The 23803-nt window shown below is 40.5% G+C and overlaps 1 protein-coding gene across 1 annotated transcript; it reads right to left on the reverse strand.

Annotated features, from left to right (window-relative positions):
- Positions 1-8543: 8543 nt before the first annotated feature.
- ehd3 (EH-domain containing 3) lies at positions 8544-23044 on the reverse strand. The gene is made up of 8 exons (XM_080514540.1): positions 22126-23044; positions 17030-17206; positions 16108-16205; positions 10912-11053; positions 10700-10799; positions 10194-10364; positions 9423-9587; positions 8544-9326 (listed from the first exon to the last, which is right to left on the reverse strand). Exons 1-8 carry the CDS (start codon positions 22350-22352, stop codon positions 8799-8801), a joined length of 1608 nt encoding a protein of 535 aa, XP_080370666.1. The 5' UTR covers positions 22353-23044; the 3' UTR covers positions 8544-8798.
- Positions 23045-23803: the final 759 nt, after the last annotated feature.

The raw sequence follows: 23803 nt of genomic DNA on the forward strand, positions 1-23803 counted from the left end.
CAACTTCAGTAAATTTAGTTTAAATTCTTAGAAATCTTAATTTCTAATAAGGGCTTCTTTTTTTTATGAAAGAAAAGCTCAAGTTAAGTCTTTTATGCATCTATTACCTTTTAACTGGCTCCCGTTGCAGCTGCTTTCTAGTGTTCCTTCAATCCTGAAGTTAGGAAAACAATATTTTTTCAAGTAAAAACAGCAATAAAACTCTGTTGTACTCCATTGGCAAACCCGTTTAATAGTTGTATGAAAATATATAGATCACAGATAAACTGAATCATGATAGTTTTTCTGACTACAATAATGGCAAACAGCTGTAAAATTGTTACATAAGTAAAGAGAAAATAATGTTATTGTTACCATTATTCTGCACAATGAAAATGGAATAATTATAACACACTATGGTAGGAATTCTTAATCATGCTCCATAAAATCCATACAAGTTAGTACAAAATCTAAATATTCATCTCAGCAAGCATGGTGACAGCAAAAATGAGTTTATCTTCTTGTCCTAAATTGTGCCTGCCAGAGGGAGGTCACACGAATACTCTTGCTTTTATGCAAATATATCAGGACACATTCAGGACTCCTTTGTTAGCCACTTGAATAAATACTTTTACAATGGAAAATTCCAGTTTTATAAATGTCATGTAATATGAGTTGTTTACTGTGTATAATAGAGCTCTTCTGTCACTTAACACTTACTATCCTGTACACTTATCATTTTAATTAATTTGAAAAAACATAATCACATATAATAAAACATAATCACGCTCTCCTTTGTGGGTTTTTTTTTTGTGTGTGTTTGTTTTGTTTGTTTTTTTCAATTAATATGCAAATTAACACAGTGAGGTCCTTCAACATCCCATCAGACCATCTCATCTGAAGGTCACCTGCGGTTTCAATGTGGCTTCAATCATGAGCTTTTACTAAACCATCAAACTGTGCACTCACTCGTAAAGCTGTGTGTGTGTGTGTGTGTGTGTGTGGGGGGGGGGGGGGGGGGGGGGGGGGGGGGGGGTTCCAGGTCATTTTAATCTGAAATCAAAGAGTAAAACGTGTGGGAGCTAAAGATCCACAAGCTGGTCCTGTCAGGTGGTCTTTTTATTATTTTATTTATTAACCAATGAACTGAAGTTCCAGCTAATAATAAGGTTGCAGTCTGTCACATTTGGTTTCACTGTGGTCGAGGTTCTTACAGCATCACTTTATCAAGCTGGCAGTGCTGTTAAGTGCTCTTTTCCAGGTGAGATTCAAAGCGATTCTTCATTTTCAGCCTGAAAAAGAAACTAGGGCGACATCTTCTGGCCACAGAGGTGCATCAAACCACAGATAAACGATCGCGAGAGTACAAAAAGATAAATGTATTTAGAGGTGTTCCAGGCCAAATGGAAGCCCTCAGAAAATAAGATCCTCAACCAACAAGCAGTTATATTTACTGGTTATTTTTCAAATGGTTTACAAGTTACTATAAGAATAGATTGTAGTTTAGGAGTTTACAAGTGACTGAGCATTAGTAATTGATAAAGGTACTAGTTACTGCTTTAAATAGTCCTGGTGTTATTTTAGCAAAGAATTGCACTTGATTACAGTCATAGTAAATAATTACTGCTTTAAGCACTATAGTATCGGAATTACTGAACCAGTAACAACAATGAAATATTGGAATTACTTTACCAAATCCTGAAACTGAGCACTTTATTAGAGTCACTGTTACAAGTTAGAGTTAAACGTAGTAATCTGACAACTTTACTAGAGTTACTAAAATTGCAGATATAGTCCCTATATAGTTTCTAAATACTTAAGAATTACTGCTTTGAAGTGGTAACAAGTATCATAGTAATGAAGTTGGTTTACTGGAAACTAAAACTTAGCAGGCTCCTTGATTACTGCCAGATAATATTTACAACTTTAAATATTGTATAAAATACTAATAGTTAAAATGAAAAGTTAGTAGTTGCTGGTTTTCCATGTTTTAGTGGCAGTGGAATTGCAACGTAATTTTTACCACTGTGTGGCGCCAGAGGGATATCACTAAATATATCTCAGTGGTTTCTGTTCATGCGTCAATATGTGTAGAATATATTTTTGAGCAAAGAGGGACATGATTATGGAGTATAAATAACCAGTTTGTGCTTTTAACAGTGGATCACATACTTTTAAACTGATATTGAATCTTTCACTTTTCAGTGAATATATCCTATTCTTTCATTGGAGGAAAAAACTTGTGTTTGGAAAAAAAAAAATCAACAATATCCTCGTTTTCCTTTCAACACATCCTCTGGTCACCATGGCCTTTGACCTCTTTAGCTAATACATGGTCATTCATCGTGTGATACAGGACAGCACAGCTTTAATACAAGCTTTAAAATATCAGAAAAAAGATTAAATTTAAATGCTAGACGAATGTATAGGTCAGCTGATAGCAGCCATGCTCTTGAGGTACGTTATGATAAACAGTCTTCATGTCACTGATCATCCTATGAGCAGGATTTCTGATCTGTGACCGGTTAATAGGCTCCAGTCAGCATTAACAGTGTACTCATGTGTTCCACCTTCAGATACATTCTTTCGCTTCGTTTCAGCTATGTGTTCTCGGTTATCAGTGTTTGTGAGAATAATAAGTAGTGACAGGTTACTGTCCACGCCTGAACAAATGAGACCCGTTGTTGACAGCAGAGCCAGTCCGGAGCCTGTGTCCTCGAAAAACATCATGTTCCCAGATAACATATCAGAGAGTTTCTCATTCTGACAAGTCTTATGTAACTGCAAGGGAATTTAGTCTCTGTGGATGTGTTCATGCAAGGATTGAGAGCTTGAAATCCTTATGAGGGGTGTACACATATATGCAATATTTATGTGTAATGATTAATAATCTGTGGATGAACAGAACAATATATAATCAAATTAATGGAACTAGTTATTTACTAAGCATGTATCAAGAATGTTAATTTGTCTGAATTAACGGCAGTTATGATCAAGGCAAGTGGAAAAAGGTCATCTGGTTAAACAATAAATCAAGAGGGATTTTAATCAGTTGCTGTCTTTACATCTACAATTCTCATGGAGACACTTCCTGAAGCTCATTTCTCTTTGCTTACAGGTGGAAATCGTATCGCTCAAGAGGAAATATTAAATAATCCTATGTGAAGGAATGTTGTTGTCTTATTCCCTGTGATGGCTTGATATCCGACATGACTGCTTTTTGAAGAGTCCTCTGAACAATTATATAATACTACAGAGACAATACAAGCCTGAAATACATGATGAGATGCTGATAAAATTACTCCAGTGATTATTTTTCATGACTAAAATTAATAACTTTCCTTATTTGCTCGAGTTGGACACAGACCAAAGTTCAGACTTTCCCAGCAGGAGCCTCAGTGTGATAAGTAGAAGAAAGTAAGAAAAAAAACCACCCTAAAATAATTAATCATAAAATGCACATGTGTCCAGGATTGCGTGAGCGTTTTCACAGGATGTCAACCTTGTCCGTGGCCTCTGTTTTCACCAGGAAGAGGTTCAAGGTATGGTCGCCAGGATTTGGGATTATTTATAACAAACTCACACACCCACGTAGACAACAGCAGCACGCTACACATATATGAGTGACACTTGTAGCGGTTTTGAATCACCTGGTTTTAATACTTTAATACTTTTAGATTTACTGAACACACTTTGTTTATGGTTTTAATGATCATCGCCAACAGTAGGTATTGATTTTGAGGAAAACTTGAATGAATCCAAGTAAGTTTGGATGATTTAACACCACTTGGATAAATGTCAAATTAAAATGTGGATTTATCTCATTTATGAAAGGGTTCTGACTTTGGAGTGTAGTTTTTTTTTTTTTTTTTTAATGGCTTCCATATTGTCCTGTTCTCACACTTCCATGTACCATGGAGACTGAGGGCAATTAGCAGTGAGGTGTCACCCCTCAGACAAACCTTGTGACTGCTCCTTCCTCAATCACAGACAGTCGAAGAGTCACATGTGGATGTGTCAGTGTCCCCGAACCCGAGGCTCAATAAGGACACAGAGACCCCTTCTGGGCAGTCCCACGTCTCAGCAGACAAAAGGTTTGTCAAAGAGAAGTGTGAAAGATCACTCCATTTGGTTGGTCGGGCTGCTGTCTGTGTGTGTGTTTGCCATCAGGTTCCCACACAGAAGCGATGGACCTGGAAGGTTAGTGTGAATTTTGCACAAGATGAAAAGAAGCAGCTGACACCAAAGAACTTTACCGTCTCCAGGTTTCCTCCACAGAAGCACTCATAAGATTCCAATAACAAGCCGGAAATGGGAGTTGAACTGTTACTAACTGTAATACAGAGGAAACTGTAAACCGGGCCTTATTTGGAGTTTTCGCTTTTTCTTTTCAAATATACCTTGTGGGCAAAATAGAACGGCCACACAAATTTGGATGTGATTGAGTCCAAGTTTTGCATATTCTACTGTTGCTTATTTCATCTGTATGAAGTATGTGCAGAGTGACAATGAAAATAGAATCCTAAGTTTCTTTCCACAGGTAGTTCGATTCCAGTGGGAGTGGGATTACTGCTGTATTTCTATATTTGCTGTGTGGACTGACTGTCAATCCAGTATGTGATACAACTCTAAGTTGGACAGACTTTTTCATTAAGAGGCAGCCCAATTTCATATTGAGTGGGATGGATCGGTATAGTTATGCCGTAATAACCTTTAAAATTGAACTCTCAGCACATCAGCAGATTAAACATGCTTTTAAATCACCAGTTGACTCAGACAAACTCTAATTCACCACTGTTGAAAGCTGCCATGCTCACTTCTCGAAATTTTGGCTTCTCTGACTTACTTAAAGGCTCTTCGGCATGTAGAACATACACAGAATCAAACCTCATAATTAACACGGCTGGTGGTCAGCTTTTGGAATGTGGAAGGCTTGTTAATGCACAAATCACTTATCATAACTTTCTTCCCTTTATGTCAAATCCATCGTCTGATAAATATCACTCGGTGTCAGTGAGTGGGAGTTCAATTACTGTTGTCAAACCTCTTTAAAAATCCTCATCGTCACCAGCTTAACTGCTATGTGGTTATGGCAGCAGTCATGACAACGACATGTCGTTATAATGACGTGCATCATTCACACCCACTGTTCTGAAATGCCAGTTCCCCTGTGTATTTGGGTGTGTACGTTTAATTCTGATGTATAGCTTCCTTCATGCATGTTTCTCCACCAAACAAACACACACATCAATCACGCTTCAGTACAATACGTCCACCCTTCCTTGCACATGCACGCACATGTCCGCATTTATTCTGCCTGTCCGACGACAGATATGTAGAGTTTTCCTGTATAAGAGATAAAATACCGAAAACGGGCACAGGTTTCTTGGCTTTGTGATTCTCCGAACACTAGCTGTTTGTCTCCGTCTCCATTTCCAGGAAATACGGAAGTACGTCGCTAAAAATACTTTTTTCTGTATTTCCAATGATGTTTGAGACGATTCTTGTGCCACAACGGTTCTCCTTAACAAATATTCAGAGCATCTAAATACAATTGCCTACATCCCCTGTCAATGTCACTGGAGACACATCCAACTCAGCACGTGTGGACGACGGGGAAACACGTGCGTGGAAGCGAAGCCGGGTCTCGTCCAGGCCTCATGTGGATGCGTTGGTGAGAGCGACTGAGACGGGGTCAAGGTGGGACTGCCGGGAAATGGTGGACAAGAACAGAACTTCCCGTGTGATGAGAGGAGAGGGCTGCCTCGTCCCTACATGTACATCCGTTTTAGTGGGGTCTTTAAGTCACACTGTGAAGAGACGTTTTGACATCCTGCCACACACACACACACACACACACACATTTGTACGGCATCACTTGTTGCCGTGATACATTTTAAGCCTTGGTTAAAAAAATTTTTTTTTTTTAAGCCTGTTCTTGTTAGACAGGTTTTCAGACAGACACACACGCTCTCTGTCGGCATCTCATTGACATGCATTCCCTATCCACTGACCTAACCTCACCACCACAACTGGCTGTCTCATTCTGCTGTTAACCTCACTTTTGTGACCTCCGGCCGAAAACCAGATGTAAGAGGCACGTTAGCATGTTGCATACTGAATTGTGGCCCTGCAAGTTGTGTGCTATGTTTTTAATAGGAAATACATATATGCACACATGCACACATGCACGTCAGTATCTTCAGGCTTTGTTTTTACTGTCATTCCGATTTCATGTCATGCCAGTGTTGTGACTCAAATGTGGAAATATGTATTCATGGGCATACAGAAGTGTACAAACACACCAAAACTGAGTCCATGTGGAAATAATTGTAGAAAGAACAATCTGAGCTGAGGCTGAGCCCCTTGAGAAATGATGAAGGAATTTCTATTTCATCACTGTGAAGCTTTCATCATTTTTTGTGGGTTGGGGCAAAACAGCAAAATGTTTGTCCGTTGCAAATTTTCTTGATGGAGACTCATGAACGATATTCTGAGGCTCATCACATTTAATTTAAATATACAGTATACGTGTGTTGGTTGGTTGCTTGTATTTATACAGTCACACTTGAATAAACAAGATAGTGTGTGAGTTTAATTGTTTGTAATTGTTTACTAGTTTACTAATTAAACTACGCAGTTTCAGTGTGAATCTAACTAGTGACACAGAGAGCGCGTCATAATTTAGACAGAGTAGAAATCATCATAAGAGTAAATTAATGGAAGACAGAACTGAGGGTCATTTCACCGAAAAGTGCATTTAGCAAAGCTGAAGTTATTATAAGTGTATCAGCCAATAAATTAAAGAAGTGTTCACCGCCATGAGGGAAACAGTTGCTCTCTACTTAAAGAGAGTTAAAGACTTACTGCACATAACCAGTATAAGAACAAGGATGCTTTTTATTTCCTTTAATTCCCAACACATTTCAATGTCATATAATTAAAGAATCATAAGGAAGTTCTGCATGAATAGATAGTTTGACTCCAAGTACAACTTTCTTTCTCATAAAGACAACACTGGAATACTTGAATATATGACTTTTATTATGTTTTGGCCTGTTTATGTTGACAGAAAAAGCAAGACAGAATGAAGCGATGCGTCGCCATCAGAAAAACAAACAAAATACGAAAACACCAGCATTTAAATGCGTGTTGACCACTTTCACAGGATTCCATGTTGCAGTTGGTCGCTGGATGAACAGTGAGAGCTGCAAAGAAATCTGACCTGGCTCATCTTTACAATGAGTTCAACAGCTGAGGAGGGTGTGGGCAGAACTGTGTACATTGGAATGCAACCAGTTTTATTATGTACATCGGATTTACAATAGAAGCACAGGAACATATGAGGAGGGAAACAAAAGTCGTGAACCGGAAGAACTTCTGTAGTCCTGTGGGTCCAACTGGGTTCAAATGGTCTTTGAACGCATGACGTGGAAATCAACTCTTTAGTTAGCCAAGTGTTTTAGTTCGTGAAGGATTTGTTAGAAGTTGCCTTAATGTGAAATATATACACGGACACACACATACTGGCATATTGTTACAGTAATATATCAGAAACATTGTACAGAGGAATTGTGTTTATTACATGTTTACAATTTAATTACATGACACAGACAGCAAAGGCTTCCTTCCATTACATAAAAGATACGTGTTTTAAATTTAATGTCACATCAAAATAAGCAAACAGCTGTCTGTCCAGACTTACAGTGTTAGGTTATACTCAATTACATAATAATATCGTGTCAATTTTCAATTAATAAACCACTGAATACGCTCCACTCAGTAGCTATGAAAGAATATGCGTTATAAATAATAACAGTAATACATATGGCCAAATGAAGACACACAATATCCAGGTTGTATCCACATTTAAACATTCAAATACATTTATGCATGTCACCACGATTCCACCCAACACTTCCCACAACATAGTGTGCTGTTGTTATAATCACAAGAATCTGATCAGTACGGGTTAATGAGAATCAGAAGTATTTAGAAATCATAAGAGACATAAAGCACTCATTGTTCTCCACTCGATAACCGATGGTGAGATCACAGACTCAAACCGACACGTAACGAACACACACGACATGTAAAACGGCTTTGAATTAATTAAGACTGTTTTCTGTTTACCTGTTTGGAAGTGTGTTATGTCCACATGTGTGCGTATCCTGAAGCACTGCTCAAGGAAATATTTGTAACGGGTAAATATGTCTGAAACAGGGCGGACAACCCTCAGTCATGCCTGAAGTCAACAAACAGCACAAAGACCGATTGACGTTGGGCTTCCGTGTAAGATACTTCACTTTAATGGAAATATACTGCATTTTAGTGGGATTCTACTTTATTCTCTCAAGTCTTCACACTGTTGTCTCATATTCTCCAGTGGTTTACATACTTATATTGTCTGCACTCCAGTGTTTACGCCTCTATCCCTCAGCCTTCATTCATATCTTCCCTCAGTTTTGAATACAAAACAATACTATTTTGTGTATGCGAAATATCAAAGTGTTTTAATGTCACTAGAAGATGCCACCATGCTGACAAGTTAATTCCAGCACAAATGGTCTTTGCAGTCAGTGCGCTAACACTCATTTCATTACTTTTTATTTGAGCTTTTAAGTATTTCAATTAAGACTACAGACGTGAGGGGGCTGCGATAGAGTGGAAATGTCAATATATGTACAGCTACTTTCATACTTTAGTTTCTACTGTAATGCTACAGGAAGATCCCTCTGTTAGTGGGGAATATTTTCTCTCGGGGTGGGGGGCAGGGCTACTTACAGGATTTAAGGGGAGGTGACGGTGTATTCTGACATCTACTCTGAAATTTTCCTTTTGGAAGGAGGCACCAGGTGTGCAGGCAGGTCTGATGGTAGTTCATGCCCCTCCAGCTTCACTTTAATGAGGTGATTGGCCAGAGCAAACTCCTCGTCATCCAGCATCCCATCCTTGTCGATATCTGCCAGCTTCCAGATCTTTCCCAGCACCGTGTTTGGCAGTTTTGACTTCACCATCTCCTTCTTGGCGTTGGCTCCCGTCACCTTCCCGTTGACGGGCGACAGCGTGTAGAAGATCTCGTCGTAAGCGGGCTTGTCGCGCGCGACGACCCACTCCGCTTCGTCGATGCCTTCCCCGGCTCCCTCGCCGTACCCGTGACCAAAGGGGCCGTCCAGAGTGCCGTCGAAGGCGCCGCCCTTCACCACCGCGTTGGGCCGCTGGGTTTCCTCCTGCCGCACCAGGACCATTAAGCCAGCAATGTCATTGGCCAACATGTCATCAACTGCCTCCAATAGTTTGGGTTTGAGAGGCTGGAACTTGGTGAGATCTTGCGCTTGCAACTGGTCCTGGAAGAGAAAACACCCGCAAGATTAACACAGATCAAGGATTTAGGATTTAAACCTAATCTATGAATCTGCTCTCCATGGTTCCTTGCCGTTTACCTGCATCTTCTTCAGATTAGGAAAATCTCCAGGTGAAATCTGATGTTCCCTTTCAATACGTTTGTAAATATCTCCCAGGCTGCTGATCAGCTCCTTCTTCTTGTTGTCTTTTCCAAACACAGACGGCATCTCTTTCTTCAGTGCGCTGATGATATAAGCGTGGACCTGGAAACGGACAGTGGAAGATGTGCTCGTGTTCATCGACAACGTCACTGGAAAAATGCAAGCTGACTTGTTTAAGTTTCTAATTTTTGCAGTTCAATTATTCCAAAAGCGTCATTTTTTTGAGCAGGCACTCCCTTTCAAATACAACAAAAGTCAGACAATTAGTCCATCTGTTTACGGTGCAAAATCATCTTCGTAAATCACTTTAGAAATACAGATATGACTCCAGAGTTTGGAGGTCCTTGAATATTATCAGGAAGCGTACGCACATCCAGCTGTTAAAACAGGAAAGCTGCACTCAGCTTTGACGAATTTGTGTTCATCTAGTGTTTCCTCACACAACAATACTCAGCAAACTGTCGTCTCTGAATAACTGATGTTCTGTACAGAGAAGAATCACGTGTGTGGTTCAATGTGAGGCACACATTTGAACAAGTTTAGCAGCTGGACAGGTAATGGGTAGAAATAGAAAGGAAACAACAAGTGTGACATGTAAAATGTAAATACGTAAATACGTTGAGGTCAACTTTTCAGGTGACTGTCATATCTAATGTTTTATGTCTATTCGTTTAATCCAAACTTATGTGTGGCACCGGTGTATCTCACCTTGGCCAGTCTGGCCCTCTTGATCAGATCGTTGAGTTTTCTTAGTGCTGCGTTTCTCGGTAGGGACTGGATGTCTTTGAATAAGTCCTGCTCCTCTGCCTCAAACAGCTTTCTGTTGTCAGGAATCAGCAGCGGATGGGACCAGAAGGAACCGATGTAGACACGGATCACCTGACAAAGGGAAACACGGACAAAAACCAGCAGTCAGATTGACTGAAGTGGAATAATGGAGCTTCAGTAAACTGCTTCAACTGAATGTTGAAGCTCTGATTGTTATTATCTCGACACAAATAAACTAAAAAATTTAAACTTTTGAACATTTTAATTTATTAAGGCCTTTGGATTTTTCAAAAAAGCAAACAATCTGATCTAATGAAATAAATAAAGATACGGTACTATTAGGAGCTAAAACTATAAAAAGTTGAGGTTGGATTATACTATAATACCCTTGTATTATATTTTTCAGATCCCCCCTGTTTACTCATGTGTTTTATATTTCACTGTACCTCAGGGGTATTGACTATTTTCCCCAGCGACCACATCAGGGCACCGTACACTCTCATCAGCTGCTGAGTCTCTATCTGGTCTGCCTTGTTCAGCACAACTCTGAGGAGACAGAAGAAAGCAGGTGATATTTAGTAGAAGTCTCTCACATGCAGATACGATGCACAATTATGAAGAAAATAAAGCGGGGGGGGGGGTGTCCCCCTCGCAGTACCTAATCTTATCTTCATGGTTCTTCAGGGCCTTTATCACCTCAGAGAACTCATCCGAAATGTCCAATTTGTGGGCATCGAACAGTAAAATGATCCGATCCACCCGCTCCGCAAACCACTCAAGGACCGCTGCAAAGTCATAGCCTGAGAGGTGGAGGAAGAAGGATGTGTATATGAGAGAGTGAAGAAAACCATGTGAGAGAAGCTTTCAAATAGTGAGGTATATTGACTAGTCCCTCAGTCCATTACTCTCTCCTCATATCTTGTTAAATTTTGATCTTGAAATCACGCATTAGGGACGGATGCTGGAGTCAGTACAAATTACACCCTTATTGCAACATGTTGAGAGAAAAGAAGGTCTGTTTATCCATGAAGCCGACGCTGCTGAAACTGAATATTCTGCTCCAATTTGATCATTTGTTTAGCATCACAAAAGAACTGTTTATCCTCAAATTGTCCATGAAACGTGGTTTGCCCTTGGATGAATGAGGTAATGATCCCAAACATGCTCATATAAAGAAGATTAATCAGTGACTGAATTGGCCAGTAGGAGATCCAGCTGACTCCTTTGACTTTCTATCCATCTCAATGACAAAACTCACTCTGAGCTGAAGAAATTCCAGAGGATATGAGAGGAGAACAAAGAACAAAAGGGTAAATCGAAGGATTAGTGAGCGCAAGTTTCCTTCTAACGCTGAAGGACACGCAACAGAAAGAAGCATCGATAGTAAAGCTGTTGTTGGAGAAACAATTATTAATAGGAAAAAATAACAGGAAACATTCATATGTAAATGCTCATATGCTGTAGCTTATGTTAATTCAGAGCATGACAAACATACTACTATCATAAGAATATCATATTATGATAGTTTGTTTCAGACATTTCTGTGACAAAGGTTCCTGTTCTTTATAATAATAATTACACCACTGCTGCTTTAAAGAGAGCTCACTTTCAGCAGAACTATAACAAGAAATAAGCATGTACACTACAGTGCATCCAGAAAGTGTTTACACCACTTCACTTTTTCCACATTTTCTTATGTTCTAGCCTAATTCCCAAATGGATTAAAAAAAAATGTTTCCCTTGAAATTCGAAGCACAGTATACAGGAATAGCAACATTCTTTTTCAATGTTTGCAAATTCATTAAAAATGAGAAACTTTTAAATCACATAAGTATTCACAGTCATTTTCAGACTTCTCCAGAGATGTTCAAACCGACTGTCTGGAAAAGTCAGAAGGTCTGGGCTCTGGCTAGGCCACTCAATGACCTTCACAAACTTGTTCTGAAGCCTCCTTCCATCTCTTGCGTCTGTGCTTCGGACTGTTGTCCTGCTGAAAGGTCAACAGTCATCTCAGTCTGAGGTTAAACGCGGTCTGGAACAGGTTGTCGTCCAGGAGGTCTCAGTAGATTCCTACATTGATCTTTTCCTCTAGCCGGACTAATCTCCATGCTGTTGTAAAACATTTCCACAGCAGGATGCTGCCACCACCATGCTTCACTGTCGGGACGGCATTGGCCAGATGGTGAGCCGTGGCTGGTTTCCTCCAAACATAATGCCTGGCATTCACACCAACAACAGTTCAATCTTTGTCTCCTCAAACCAGAGTATTGTCCTTCTACCCTGACGGGAGACAATTCCTTTGACCTCATGCTTGACTTGTGCTCTGACCTCCACCGTCAACTTTGGGACCTCATATAGACAGGTCTGGGCTTTTTCAAATCATGTCCAATGAACTGAATTTACCACACATTCACTCTAATTAGGCTGCAGAAACACCTCTAGGTTGATTAGTGGAAACTAGAGGCACCTAAGCAAATGCTGTAAATACCTATGGACATGTGCTTTGTTGTATGTGTTGTTCATTTTGTGAATTTCAAGGGGAAAAAAATGTTTTAATCTATTTCGGAATAAAGCTGCAATATAGCAGAATGTGTGAAAAGTGCTTCGAATGGTTTCTGGATGTACTGTAAAACATGGGCATTAGTCTTTAGATGAGCCTGTATTAAGAGAGGAGACAGAACACACGCACGCACACACACACACACACACACACTGCTGCGGATACCTTGAAATTTTGAATTTTAATCATTCTTCACCAAACGCACGTCTCACATGTTGAGGAAAACAATTAATTAAATTAATAATTGATCTCCTAAGTGTGCAATGCTCCTCACGTGAAACAAGGTGAACGGAAAAGTTGTGCTGCTGAAAAATTATTAAATAACTATCTGCACCTTCATGAGGCACAGCTTCTACTTGTGCAAAATATAGAGACACTGTTGTAACACTAACCCTCAAATAAATATCTAGTCGGACTGAGTATGACTTAATTGTTGAGGCTACTCAAGAGAAAAAAAAAATGTAAACATGCGACGAGACCAGTGAAGAACGTGTAGCAACCCTAAAATCCTTTAAGTCAAGATATCACTTTTTATTTTTAGTATTTTTGTGGCTAGCTGAGGCTCAGGTTTCTCATTTCCAATACCTCCATAAAGACATCTATGTAGGCTGCTATAGCCTGACAACTCCTCATCTGGACACACACACAAACAAACGTATACACACACACACACACACACACACACACAAACACACACACACACACACACACAGATAATTACAAACATTGATTTGATGAAATAATGCAACAGGATGAAAATGAAGACAACACATCAAGCAAATGAAACATATACAAATAAAATATATACTCGAATAAGTAAGAGAAAAAAATACAAAATAATGGATTATAACAACATTTCCCCACACACACACACACGCACACACACACAATGTCTTCTGAGAAAACACAGCTGCTGGTATTTGTTTTCTATAGCAGGAGCTCTGTAGAGTTTACAGTGTGTGACAACACCTTCAAGGGACATTCAGACAAAAAGAAAGTAAAACATGGTTAACACAGCTCTGTTTAAACGACATTGCATATATAAACAGTATCTGAAATTCAGACATTGTTTGTTCTCCGGTCTTTCTCAACAGGGAAGCTGTGAACAAACTACGCTCTCCTGTCAAACACAATTTCAACATCCTTGAAGTGAAGAAACTGAAATTCCCATCAGACTCAACTTTCCAGATTGAACTTAACTCCAAACACTTTACAATGGTGGAAACATTAATTCATAGTTTATTTTTCATGTGTAAGCCAGGGGCCAGTGGGGTGGCGGTTATCACTTTCACCTCACAGCGAGAAGAGCCTCATTTTGAGGCCCCGGGAGATTTTCTGAGTGGAGTTTGCTCCCTGTCTGTGTGTGTGTTTGGGTTTCTTCAAGTTATTCTGGTTCCCAACATGCTTGTTAGGTTGATAAACCCAAAAACTGTCTGTAGGTGTGAATTTCAGTGTTTGTTTTGTGATGAAGTGATCATTTTAATATGTATGCAATATTACTCATGCACAACAGATCCGATTACAAATGTAGTAGAGAAAAATACTACATATTAAAAAAAAAGACATTATTATAGCAAAACAAGATGACTTCATCATAAATGATGGTATGTTGACATGTATTATAATCTATCTGTTTTGTCCTTCATACTTGAACCCCCCCCCTAAGAATTTGCATTATTTATACTATCCAACAGCAAATTACTTTGACACCAGTGAAAATCACAAATGCCATTTATAACAGTTTGAATCTCTGGGTGAGTTGGACGCCAGCACGAGGTGAAAGCTACCCTAGCTTCTAACGCGGGACAAACAAGAAGGACGAAACAGAGAAAGAAGAGAGTAGAGAAAAGAAAGACAAACCATCCGTCTTTGAAAGAAAGTCAGAGCAGATAAATGCAGCAAAAAGTAAATTATGCCTTTCTTTAATGATCCCGGCTCTTTTGTTGGTGTTAGCGGTTGTTATGGCGATGCCACTGTTGGGCTTCGGGAATGCCAGCCATGTTGGGACACAACCGGTGAGAAAGCTGGGGAGAAAACTTCTCTTTACGCCATTCTGTCCAACGACAGTTTGGAAGTAACACACGTTATGTATCTTTTAACCTTGTTTTTCAAAGTGCCTGAAAACCTGAGAGCTTGGTGGAAATGAACAAGGAGCAATACAAAGGACATTTTTTTTTTTTTTTTAAGAAATCAATGTTTTAGTGCAAACAGAGAGGATAAGAGCAAGTCTTATAAGTCATGAAATCCTCAGCATGTCCCTTTATTGGTTAATAAAAACCTTCAGCACTCGTCGCAGTGTCTACAATGGGTTCTGGGGTTTCCTATATCCAGTTAATGGAACACAGTTTGAACCGTTGCTAATTTGTTGCCAATGTTTTGTCACACAGCAAGTAATGATTAGATGAGCGCGGAACTTCCTTGAAAAGGTGAGATGATTTATTGATCATTTTAAAATAACACTTGTGTGGATGTGTAGTCTGCGCCTGTCATCACTGTTCCACTGATCGGTTTACAAACAAGCATCGTATAATAGTTTTACCTTTCATTTATTTTTTCATAGTTCATAAAATGTTTTAATGGTTCTTTGGAACAGTATTCTGTCCAGCAGTGACTTTGGGAGAAATATGTTCTCACACATCTGAGACATATAATCTGACGACTCCTTTTTTTTTCTTGGTAGTCAGGGCACTTTCGCTTTTATTGATCCATCAACACTGGAGATAGAGGCAGGAAACACAAGGCGACAGCATTTAGCAGGTCACTGGATCAATGCTTGGTTGGACCTGTGACAAAATGACAACATTCGACTACTGACGTGTGCCAAGTCCTGTCACATCAACAGCTGTTTGTTGACATAATGTGAAAGAGCTGAGCCAGTGAAAGGCAAAAAAGTACCTTGTTTATTTTTGGGATGTGTTTTAAATTCAGCACAATACTGTAGAGTGAAAAATATTAAACCAAGCTGTTAGCATGCCTGTTTGTGTGTCTATGTGTGCGTGTGTGAGTGAGAGAGAGAGTGAAACAGCATCCAGAGCTCATCTTTTTGTCACCGCTTCCTGCTCTTTTGAAAAGAGTGAAGCATAATCCTCCTGATAGCAAACGCTAAAATAAACACAGAGACACAAACGTCCGAAAGGAAACTGCTGACACTGTGGTTCAGAGTTCAGTGGGACTGTGGGGGCTGCAGCTGAATGGGTCCAGTGGACACACACACACACACACACACAGACACACAGACACACACACGCTGGCACAGAAAACAAAGGTGTGGGTGCCACGATTCGTGCGGCTCACCCCGGCTGATTCTCTGCTTCTCTCCGGACAGGATCCCCGGCGTGTCGATCACACTGATGCTCTCCAGCACGGGGTTCGGAAGCTGCGCACACACGAACCTGCAAACAGAAGTATGGACAGCAGAGGGGGTGTCAACTGTTTCAATGACAACCCGATTTTTACCCTTTTATCTCTCTCTCTCTCTCTCTCTCTCTCTCTCTCTCTCTCTCTCTCTCTCTCTCTCTGCTGCTGCCACTATTATTTTCTCCAGCTGAATAAATACCCCCACTGAGAGTCAGCTTTTCATGTCTTCTATCCCCGGTGGTGGGCCTTCACAGTGAGGAACACTGCCACAAGAGTTTTTGGCAGTTTCTTTTATTCCCAGAGGGATGACTCTGCAAAGATGACTGGCTGACTTTTTGTGTTACACACACACACACACACACACACACACACACACACACACACACACACACACACACACACACACACGCACACACACGCACACACACGCACACACACGCACACACACGCACACACACGCACGCACACACACGCACACACACACACACAGGCAGCTATTAACAGAGGAAAGCCTGACCTGTGAGAGCAGAGGGAAATTCAATCACACAGGAATGTCGATCTCTGGTGTGGATTCTCACTCGTACCCTCTTTGCTCTTTCTCCTTCACTCTCCTCCTAGGCCTTCACCTCTTTGTTGACATACTTCACCTTCCTTCATATAACGTTTTTTTTTTTTAATTACCTTTGACCTTCAAAGACATCCAGTAACCTCTGGCGCATCAAGTGCGTGTGTGTGTGTGTGTGTGTGTGTGTGTGTGTGTGTGTGTGTGTGTGTGTGTGTGTGTGTGTGTGTGTGTGTGTGTGTGTGTGTGTGTGTGTGGGTGCGTGTGCGTGTGCGTGTGTGTGTAAAATCGTCTCACCTGTTGAGAAATGCGTTTCCAAACGCGTTGAGCTTTCTGAAGGGTTTCTTTGGGTCAACCACCAGAGCGTTGCCGGGGACGACTCCCTCTATGTCGCCGTGCATCACCGCGATGAAGGAATCTGTGGTGGGCTCCGGGCCGATCCGCATGCCAGGAAAATCCTGCTCCAACAGGTAGCTGTGGGTGAGATTGAATCAAAACAAGATAAGAGGCAAATTGTTTTTGATCGCCTGCACGCCCTTTAGGAGTCAATCAACCAGACACAAACATCTGTTAAGTATGATTCATGGAAGATAATGACTGAAACAAAGAACAATGGTGTGTAAAGTGATTGTGGGACATAAGGAGAGTTTATGAATAAAATGTAATGACTTGATTAAGCCTTGGTTTATGTGTTTCAGTTATTTTAAACTGTTGTGCACGTTATTCCTTCATGGATCATTATAGGTGACTGACGGTGTTTATTACATCTTCAGCCTCTAACTGGACAGAAGTACTGATTCTTATTCTCAAATATACTTTAAAGAAAATGCTCCGATTGCTCAGCTGTTGGAGTAAACATTAGCAAACTTTTATAGTAGACTGGCTCCTCAATGGGAGCTTTAAAAGAAGTCAAATTAGGCTTACTGCTAATTGCGTGGATCAAATAAAACACCCATGAAGGGAGGAGTTACGATGCAGTGACATTAAGGTTATTTTCATTCGTGATCCTCTACGAGATACCCGATGTGACCAGTTAAATGGCAATATGACAGAGTGAATTGTGAATATGTGATATGTGTTGTCAGGCCAGATAAACAAAAACCTAAGAAGAAAAAAGTGGCCTTACTTTAGAAGAATTACTAAAAACAATTTAAAAGTTTATTTTGTCCTTCAAACCTGTGCTGCTATGTCCTTGGTCCTTGTGCTACATTATCACTTTTTCATGAACAAACCCCCCCCCCCCAAAAAAAAACCCCACCAATGATGATTATTTGCTATTTTAAGATCACGTTTTAAAAGGAGCCATAGAAGAAAATAAAACGGGGTACAGTCATATGAATAAACATATTTTATGACTTTTAGGCAAAGCCAGGCACATTCCAGTCTACTGCCATACAAACTGTCCATTCATTACTGTTTTGAACTCTACTATCAGCAAGTAAGATTTAAAGCAGAGGCGTTTTAACTCCAGGAAACTTCTTAGCTGATAACTTGGCTGGAAGTTCCATGTTGTTTAACTTAAAGTGATTTAATGATTGAAGAACAGTCTTTCTCTGATGCCTTGCTTCTGGATCAAGTCAGGGTAATCACACCATGTGGATGCATAAAATGTTTAAGATAATCTTTAATGGGTTTCTTTGTTCATCAGCAAATTAGGTTTGGTGAGATAAATTGTGATTTAGTTATAGAATTAGTTATTTGGTGACTATTTCCACCAGGCCGTTGTTGTCAAAGATAGTCAATGTGAGGAGGTGTTTTTGAAACAAAAGTAACGAGAGACGGACCGGCTGATAAATGGTAAGACTGAGATAGGATTTACAGTGTACGCCATTGTTTGTTCTATCGAAACAGTAAGTAGTTGTGAGGGAAACATAGAAGTATTTAGTGATTTTACACCTCTGTGGTTTTCTAGTTTTTGTAAAGTGGACACAATAAAGAAAGGAAATTAATTCAACATTCTGACACAATTTCTAAAATCACCAAACATTTCACAACATGGAGTCAAACAAAATCCCGATCATATAGAAGAAATCCATATGTCAGACTGGGCTGGGAACAGTGGCCTTGTTCGGGGGAAGATGAGTGGTTTGCATAGTTTTCTGAGGCTTGTTTACTAGCAGACTTCCTCTTCTGTACATTAACCTCTGGAAGACAAGTGATTTCTAAACGTGTTTCTCAGCAGAAGCTCCCATGACCAACCCATGTATGCTCAAAGTTTTGACCCAAAAAAAATAAAAACTGTGAGTGCTGTGCGTGGAAACACGTCTGATTCACATCTCTTATGTTTCAGGTGTGAAAGGTTAAATTCTCAGCTGTTAATTTAGGGAAATCCCTCATGTTGCAAATGAAGATTAGTCCGTTTCTGTTGCAATTTCAACATCTCAGAAATGTCAAAGCGGACCATGAGAAAACACATTTCGGCAGATTTACTGCTGAAAGGGTCGTCCATCGCAAACGTTGGAGTGGGATGGTTTAACTGCAACCAGATGGAAAGAGGCTTCACTTCAAAATTGCTGTACATCCACACATATATACACATTCCCAGAGGGGCCAGCAGTGCCTGGTAGAGCCATCTCTTTGCAAACATGTCCATGTAGTATGAGCCCCTCCTGCCTTTAAAGAGATTGTGCAATGGAAATGTGCAACTATGTGCATCAACGCGGTATGCTGGATCAATTTATTATTTGCATTCTGTTTCTTCATTTCCATACTGTTGAGATGGAATTGTAAAATCATGGGAATATGAGGCATCTGATGGGATTGATACTTTTTAAAAATGTTCCTTTGAAGGTTCCTTTGTCAACAAGAATATTGGTTTGGTCTCCAGATAATGAGCAAGTGAGAGGAAAATCAATAATTTCAAGCCAAAACTGGGGACAGACTGAGATAGCAGTTCTCTGAAATAGCTGCAACATTAGAGAGGCTGTGTTATCCTCCGTCAGCATCTCTCAACTTTCCTGCTTTCAGAAACTTGGACAAAGCAAATTATTGCAGCTTTGCACTGTACTTTTGATGCCGGAAGCCCTTCCTGTCACAAACAGGATTTGAACCGTGGTCTGCTACAGTCCAGGTCAAGAAATAGGAGACCTGTGTGATCCTGATAAATATTTGGAAATTCTGTTTTTAAACAATGTGCAACACAGAAATAAATCTCTGAATGTGCTTTGGGTGAACATTCAAGGGATAGGTCCGGGATGTGTCCTGCCGGAATCGGCCATAAATCGGATAAAACAATATAAGCGGACGAATGGATGAGTTGGGCCTGAAAAAGAGAAAGTTGGCTCATGAGGAACTTTAATCACTGGATACCTAACATACCTGCTATATATCAGCATAAAATCCTCCAACTGAGATACTCATGTCAGGATTTGTTGAACAGCTTGAATGAAAGTACAACTATTCTATAGAGAAACACAACTTGCAATAGATATTTGATGGTTTTACTTTTAAACAGATGTACTATCCTTATCGAGCATTGATCTGCTGAAAACACTGACATAAGCACTCTCTCTCTCTCTCTCTCTCTCTCTCTCTCTCTCTCTCTCTCTCTCTCTCTCTCTCTCCGCCCTCTCTCTCTCTCTCTCTCTCTCTCTCTCTCTCTCTCTCTCTCTCTCTCTCTCTCCAATAGTTTGTGTGAAATCAGTGCAAAACTGGCAGCTGACCACCACACTTAAGCTCTGTACTGCTCTCCGACCCAGAGGGGTGTGACAGAAGAGATGCTTGATGCAGCAGCTGGAGTTACTCAGCAGTTTGTGCATTCTGCATCTCACCGTCACAATGTTGGAAATGTGGGGTCAGGCGGCCGACTGGTGAGTGTTGGGAGAGGAAGGCATACGGCAGATTATCAATGACAATCTGCCATAAAGAAAAAAGAAGAGAGAGCAGGGAGGCGTGTGGACTGACGTCTTACAACAGGAAGTCACTAACAGCATCCTCTCCCTGGCTTTCAAAGGCTTGACCCACTAATTACCTACGAGTGTGTGTGTGCGCTTGTGTGCCTGTGTATGTGTGTGTAGAAAAGATGCTAACAACACCCAGCTGCCTACAATAACAAAGCAAGTCCAAGTGCTTTTACACGACTCTGAATGTACAACAAAGCTCTCTTCAAGGAGGTAAAGCACAATGGCATCAAAAACAACTGCTTTAAAAATTGTAAATTATAACGTTGTGCATGTTTTTAAGTTGAAACCTTTATATTATGTTTTACTTCAAAAGTTTATGAAGTTTGAAGGTCTCAGAAAAGTGCCTTTCATATTTGTTTTGTCACAATTATGGTATTTACTTCCACAGTCTCATCAAATGAGTCACAAGTTTCTGTTTGCACACCACCATACTGCAAAAAATTTATTAAAGGAGTCCGTGCCAGAAAGTCGTCTTTGATTATTAACTATAAAAGTATAAAAAGCATAAAGTGTGATTCTGTGACACTTTAGATCCCTTAGGGGTCTGCTGTAGATCATTTACCTCTAAGAGCAATCAAAGTACAAGCAATTCTTGCTGCAATTTCATATTTGCCAGACGAAAATTCCAAAAGAAATATATTACAAAAAACATTATAAATTACATATTAGCCCAGAGTCATTCAACAAACCTGCTTTGATATGCAAACAATCGATAAAAACAAGACAAGAGAGGTGTTTCTGATCATTTTCTCTGCAAAAACAGGGAGGTGGTAGAAGATCAGAGGGCACCGAGGACCCGGGACTTCCTGCCCTTCAGGGCAGATCAGCGCTGCAAGACATCTGACGCCATCTGAAAACTTCAACAACTCACTACATCAGGAAGCCAGTGTGAATGATGACACCAATAATAATTCCCCCCAGAAACCCCAGACTAATGACGGTGTGAGCATTTCATGAACTTTGTCTCAAGAATTCTGTTGTTCATTCTACACCCTGCTGCCGACACTCTCCAGGTCTACACACCCACACACACCCCCCCCCCCCCCCCCCCCCACACACACACACACACACACACACACACACACACACACACACACACACACACACCTCATCAGGGAGGGCTGCAGTACCATGCACTGATGGCTCCATATGTAACGTGTTTGAGTGCGTGGGTGTTATGGAGTCTGTCAAATAAGACATTTTTTTTCATGGATTCAGCAGAACTTGCAGAGGTGTGGCTCCTTTCTTTTAATCTGAGTGATGAGCCACTTTCCAACACTGCCGTTTTTATTTTGTTTTGTTTTGTTTTTCCCCCATTGTTGCAAAATGTATTGGCGAAGTTCAAGCTTATTTCACACACAAAAAACTTTCTCTGCTCCATGCGGCCGTCCAACTTCTGTGAAAGTCAGTTTGGGTGTGTCGGCCTCTCCCTTTCTATCTGTCTGCTGGCCTCCGTCACATCCATCAGTGCATGTGTGCATGTTTCCTCACCGTATGAAGCTGGTCTTGCCGGTGGAATACTGCCCAACCAGGAGGACCATGGGCTTGTTGTCAAAGTCGGCATCCTCCAGGGCCGGAGAGTGGAACTCATGGAACTTGTAGCTCTCCTCCAGAGGCAGGAGTTTGGTTTTGTAGAGCTTCTTCAGTCCGTCGCTGACAGTCTGAAAGACTTCTGGCTCCTTCTTCCTCCTGTCATCGGTTCCAAGCCAGCTGAACATTCTTGTTTAGTATTCAGCTTGTTTTATGGCTCCAGAGGTTATAAGTGATCAAAAAATTATTCGACTTAGGCGTGTCAGTGTACACTGAACCTGCAGGATCTCGTTTTGTCCTTGATACTGGTTCTAAAAGGCCAAGCTTATGAAGCAATGAGGAGAAACTAATTAAAAACTAATGAAGGCAAGCTGATGAAATGACCTAAAGTCCTCTGTTGTGCAGGATATGAAAACAAAATCTGTTTTTTCTTCTTTAGCTTACACTTTGATTTTTTTTAAACGTTGTTAAACAATAATAACACTTTAAATGTTATATTTTTAAGCCATATATATATATATATATATATATATATATATAACTATAGGAGAATAAAACAGCAGGTATGCTCTGACAGGGCGGTGACAGTTGCTCCAGGTAATAATCAGTTAATAAAAGATTTGATTTCAACGTGTAAAAAATGAATATGATCCAAAACACTCTCACGTGTCTATTTATCAGATATTACGACCGACCACTGAAATTCAACCTCACCACCGGGTCCATTGGTCCTCCTAACCCGAAGTCCAGGCCACCTCCGCTACAAAGCATAAAAACACAGCTTTGTTTTTGTTTGCAGGTCGATTTCAGTAAACAAACATGTGGATAAAAGTCTAAATCATTCTCCTCGGCCACAACATCGCGTTACCGGTGCTCAATATCGTCCCTGCAGAGGAATCCTAAAAATGATGCACCGAGCTGCTGCTGTCACTGGTGCAACCCCCGTTATTGTTCAACGGCTCCCGCTCCTCTGCCCCACACAGACAAGCCCGGACTTCTGCTTGGGGGAGCGAAAAACAAATGTCGGCTTCCAGGCGACAATAAAAAAAAAAATACGTACTATATGTTTCGCTTGCGCTGAGGGTTATTTTCTGTCACTGCACAGTGCAGCAGCTGAGGTCCTGCACCTCAATTTAAATGCCGAGTCGGAGGAAACCTGAGCCCGGCGGAAGTGCCCAACGACTGGCAGCCCGGCCCACAGAGGATCCGCCCAGTGATGGAGGTGAAGCTGACGAGGAGGACGCCATGATGGATGAGGAGGCGATGGTGGAGATGTCGCGTAATGTCATTGCGCCCTCTAAAGGTTTAACACGTTGTTTGCATGTCAAAGTGCTGACGAGTTATCAGGAGTCTGCAACTTTTATGACCAAAAGTTTTTTTTTTTTTTTTTTGTGATTTTCCACTGAATAAAGCCTGGCGAGAGTCACAAAACATGTTAGTTACCTGAAAAGAAAAAGAAAATATGTAAATAAAGGCTGTATATAGTCAAAGCTAACCTTGAGTTAATTATGTTTCATAGGTACAATTTAGATACAATTTATTATAATTTGCTTTTGTGGCAAAGCATTTTTCCCCTTTTCATTGTTTTTTGTTGTTTTAGGGATTTTATGGATCTTGGCTATTTTAGCCATGATGTATA

Source organism: Blennius ocellaris (assembly GCF_963422515.1).
Source record: "Blennius ocellaris genome assembly, chromosome: 18".
Classification (NCBI taxonomy): Eukaryota; Metazoa; Chordata; class Actinopteri; order Blenniiformes; family Blenniidae; genus Blennius; species Blennius ocellaris.

Bases quoted from the DNA above. Each gene is read 5' to 3' on its own strand.
- ehd3 (XM_080514540.1), bottom strand. From the start codon at position 22,352: ATGTTCAGCTGGCTTGGAACCGATGACAGGAGGAAGAAGGAGCCAGAA. The intron at 16,206-17,029 runs GTGAGACGATTT...TTCTGTTTGCAG, and splicing joins GGAAACGCATTTCTCAACAG to GTTCGTGTGTGCGCAGCTTC. The intron at 10,365-10,699 runs GTACAGTGAAAT...TCCCTTTGTCAG, and splicing joins AAATAGTCAATACCCCTGAG to GTGATCCGTGTCTACATCGG.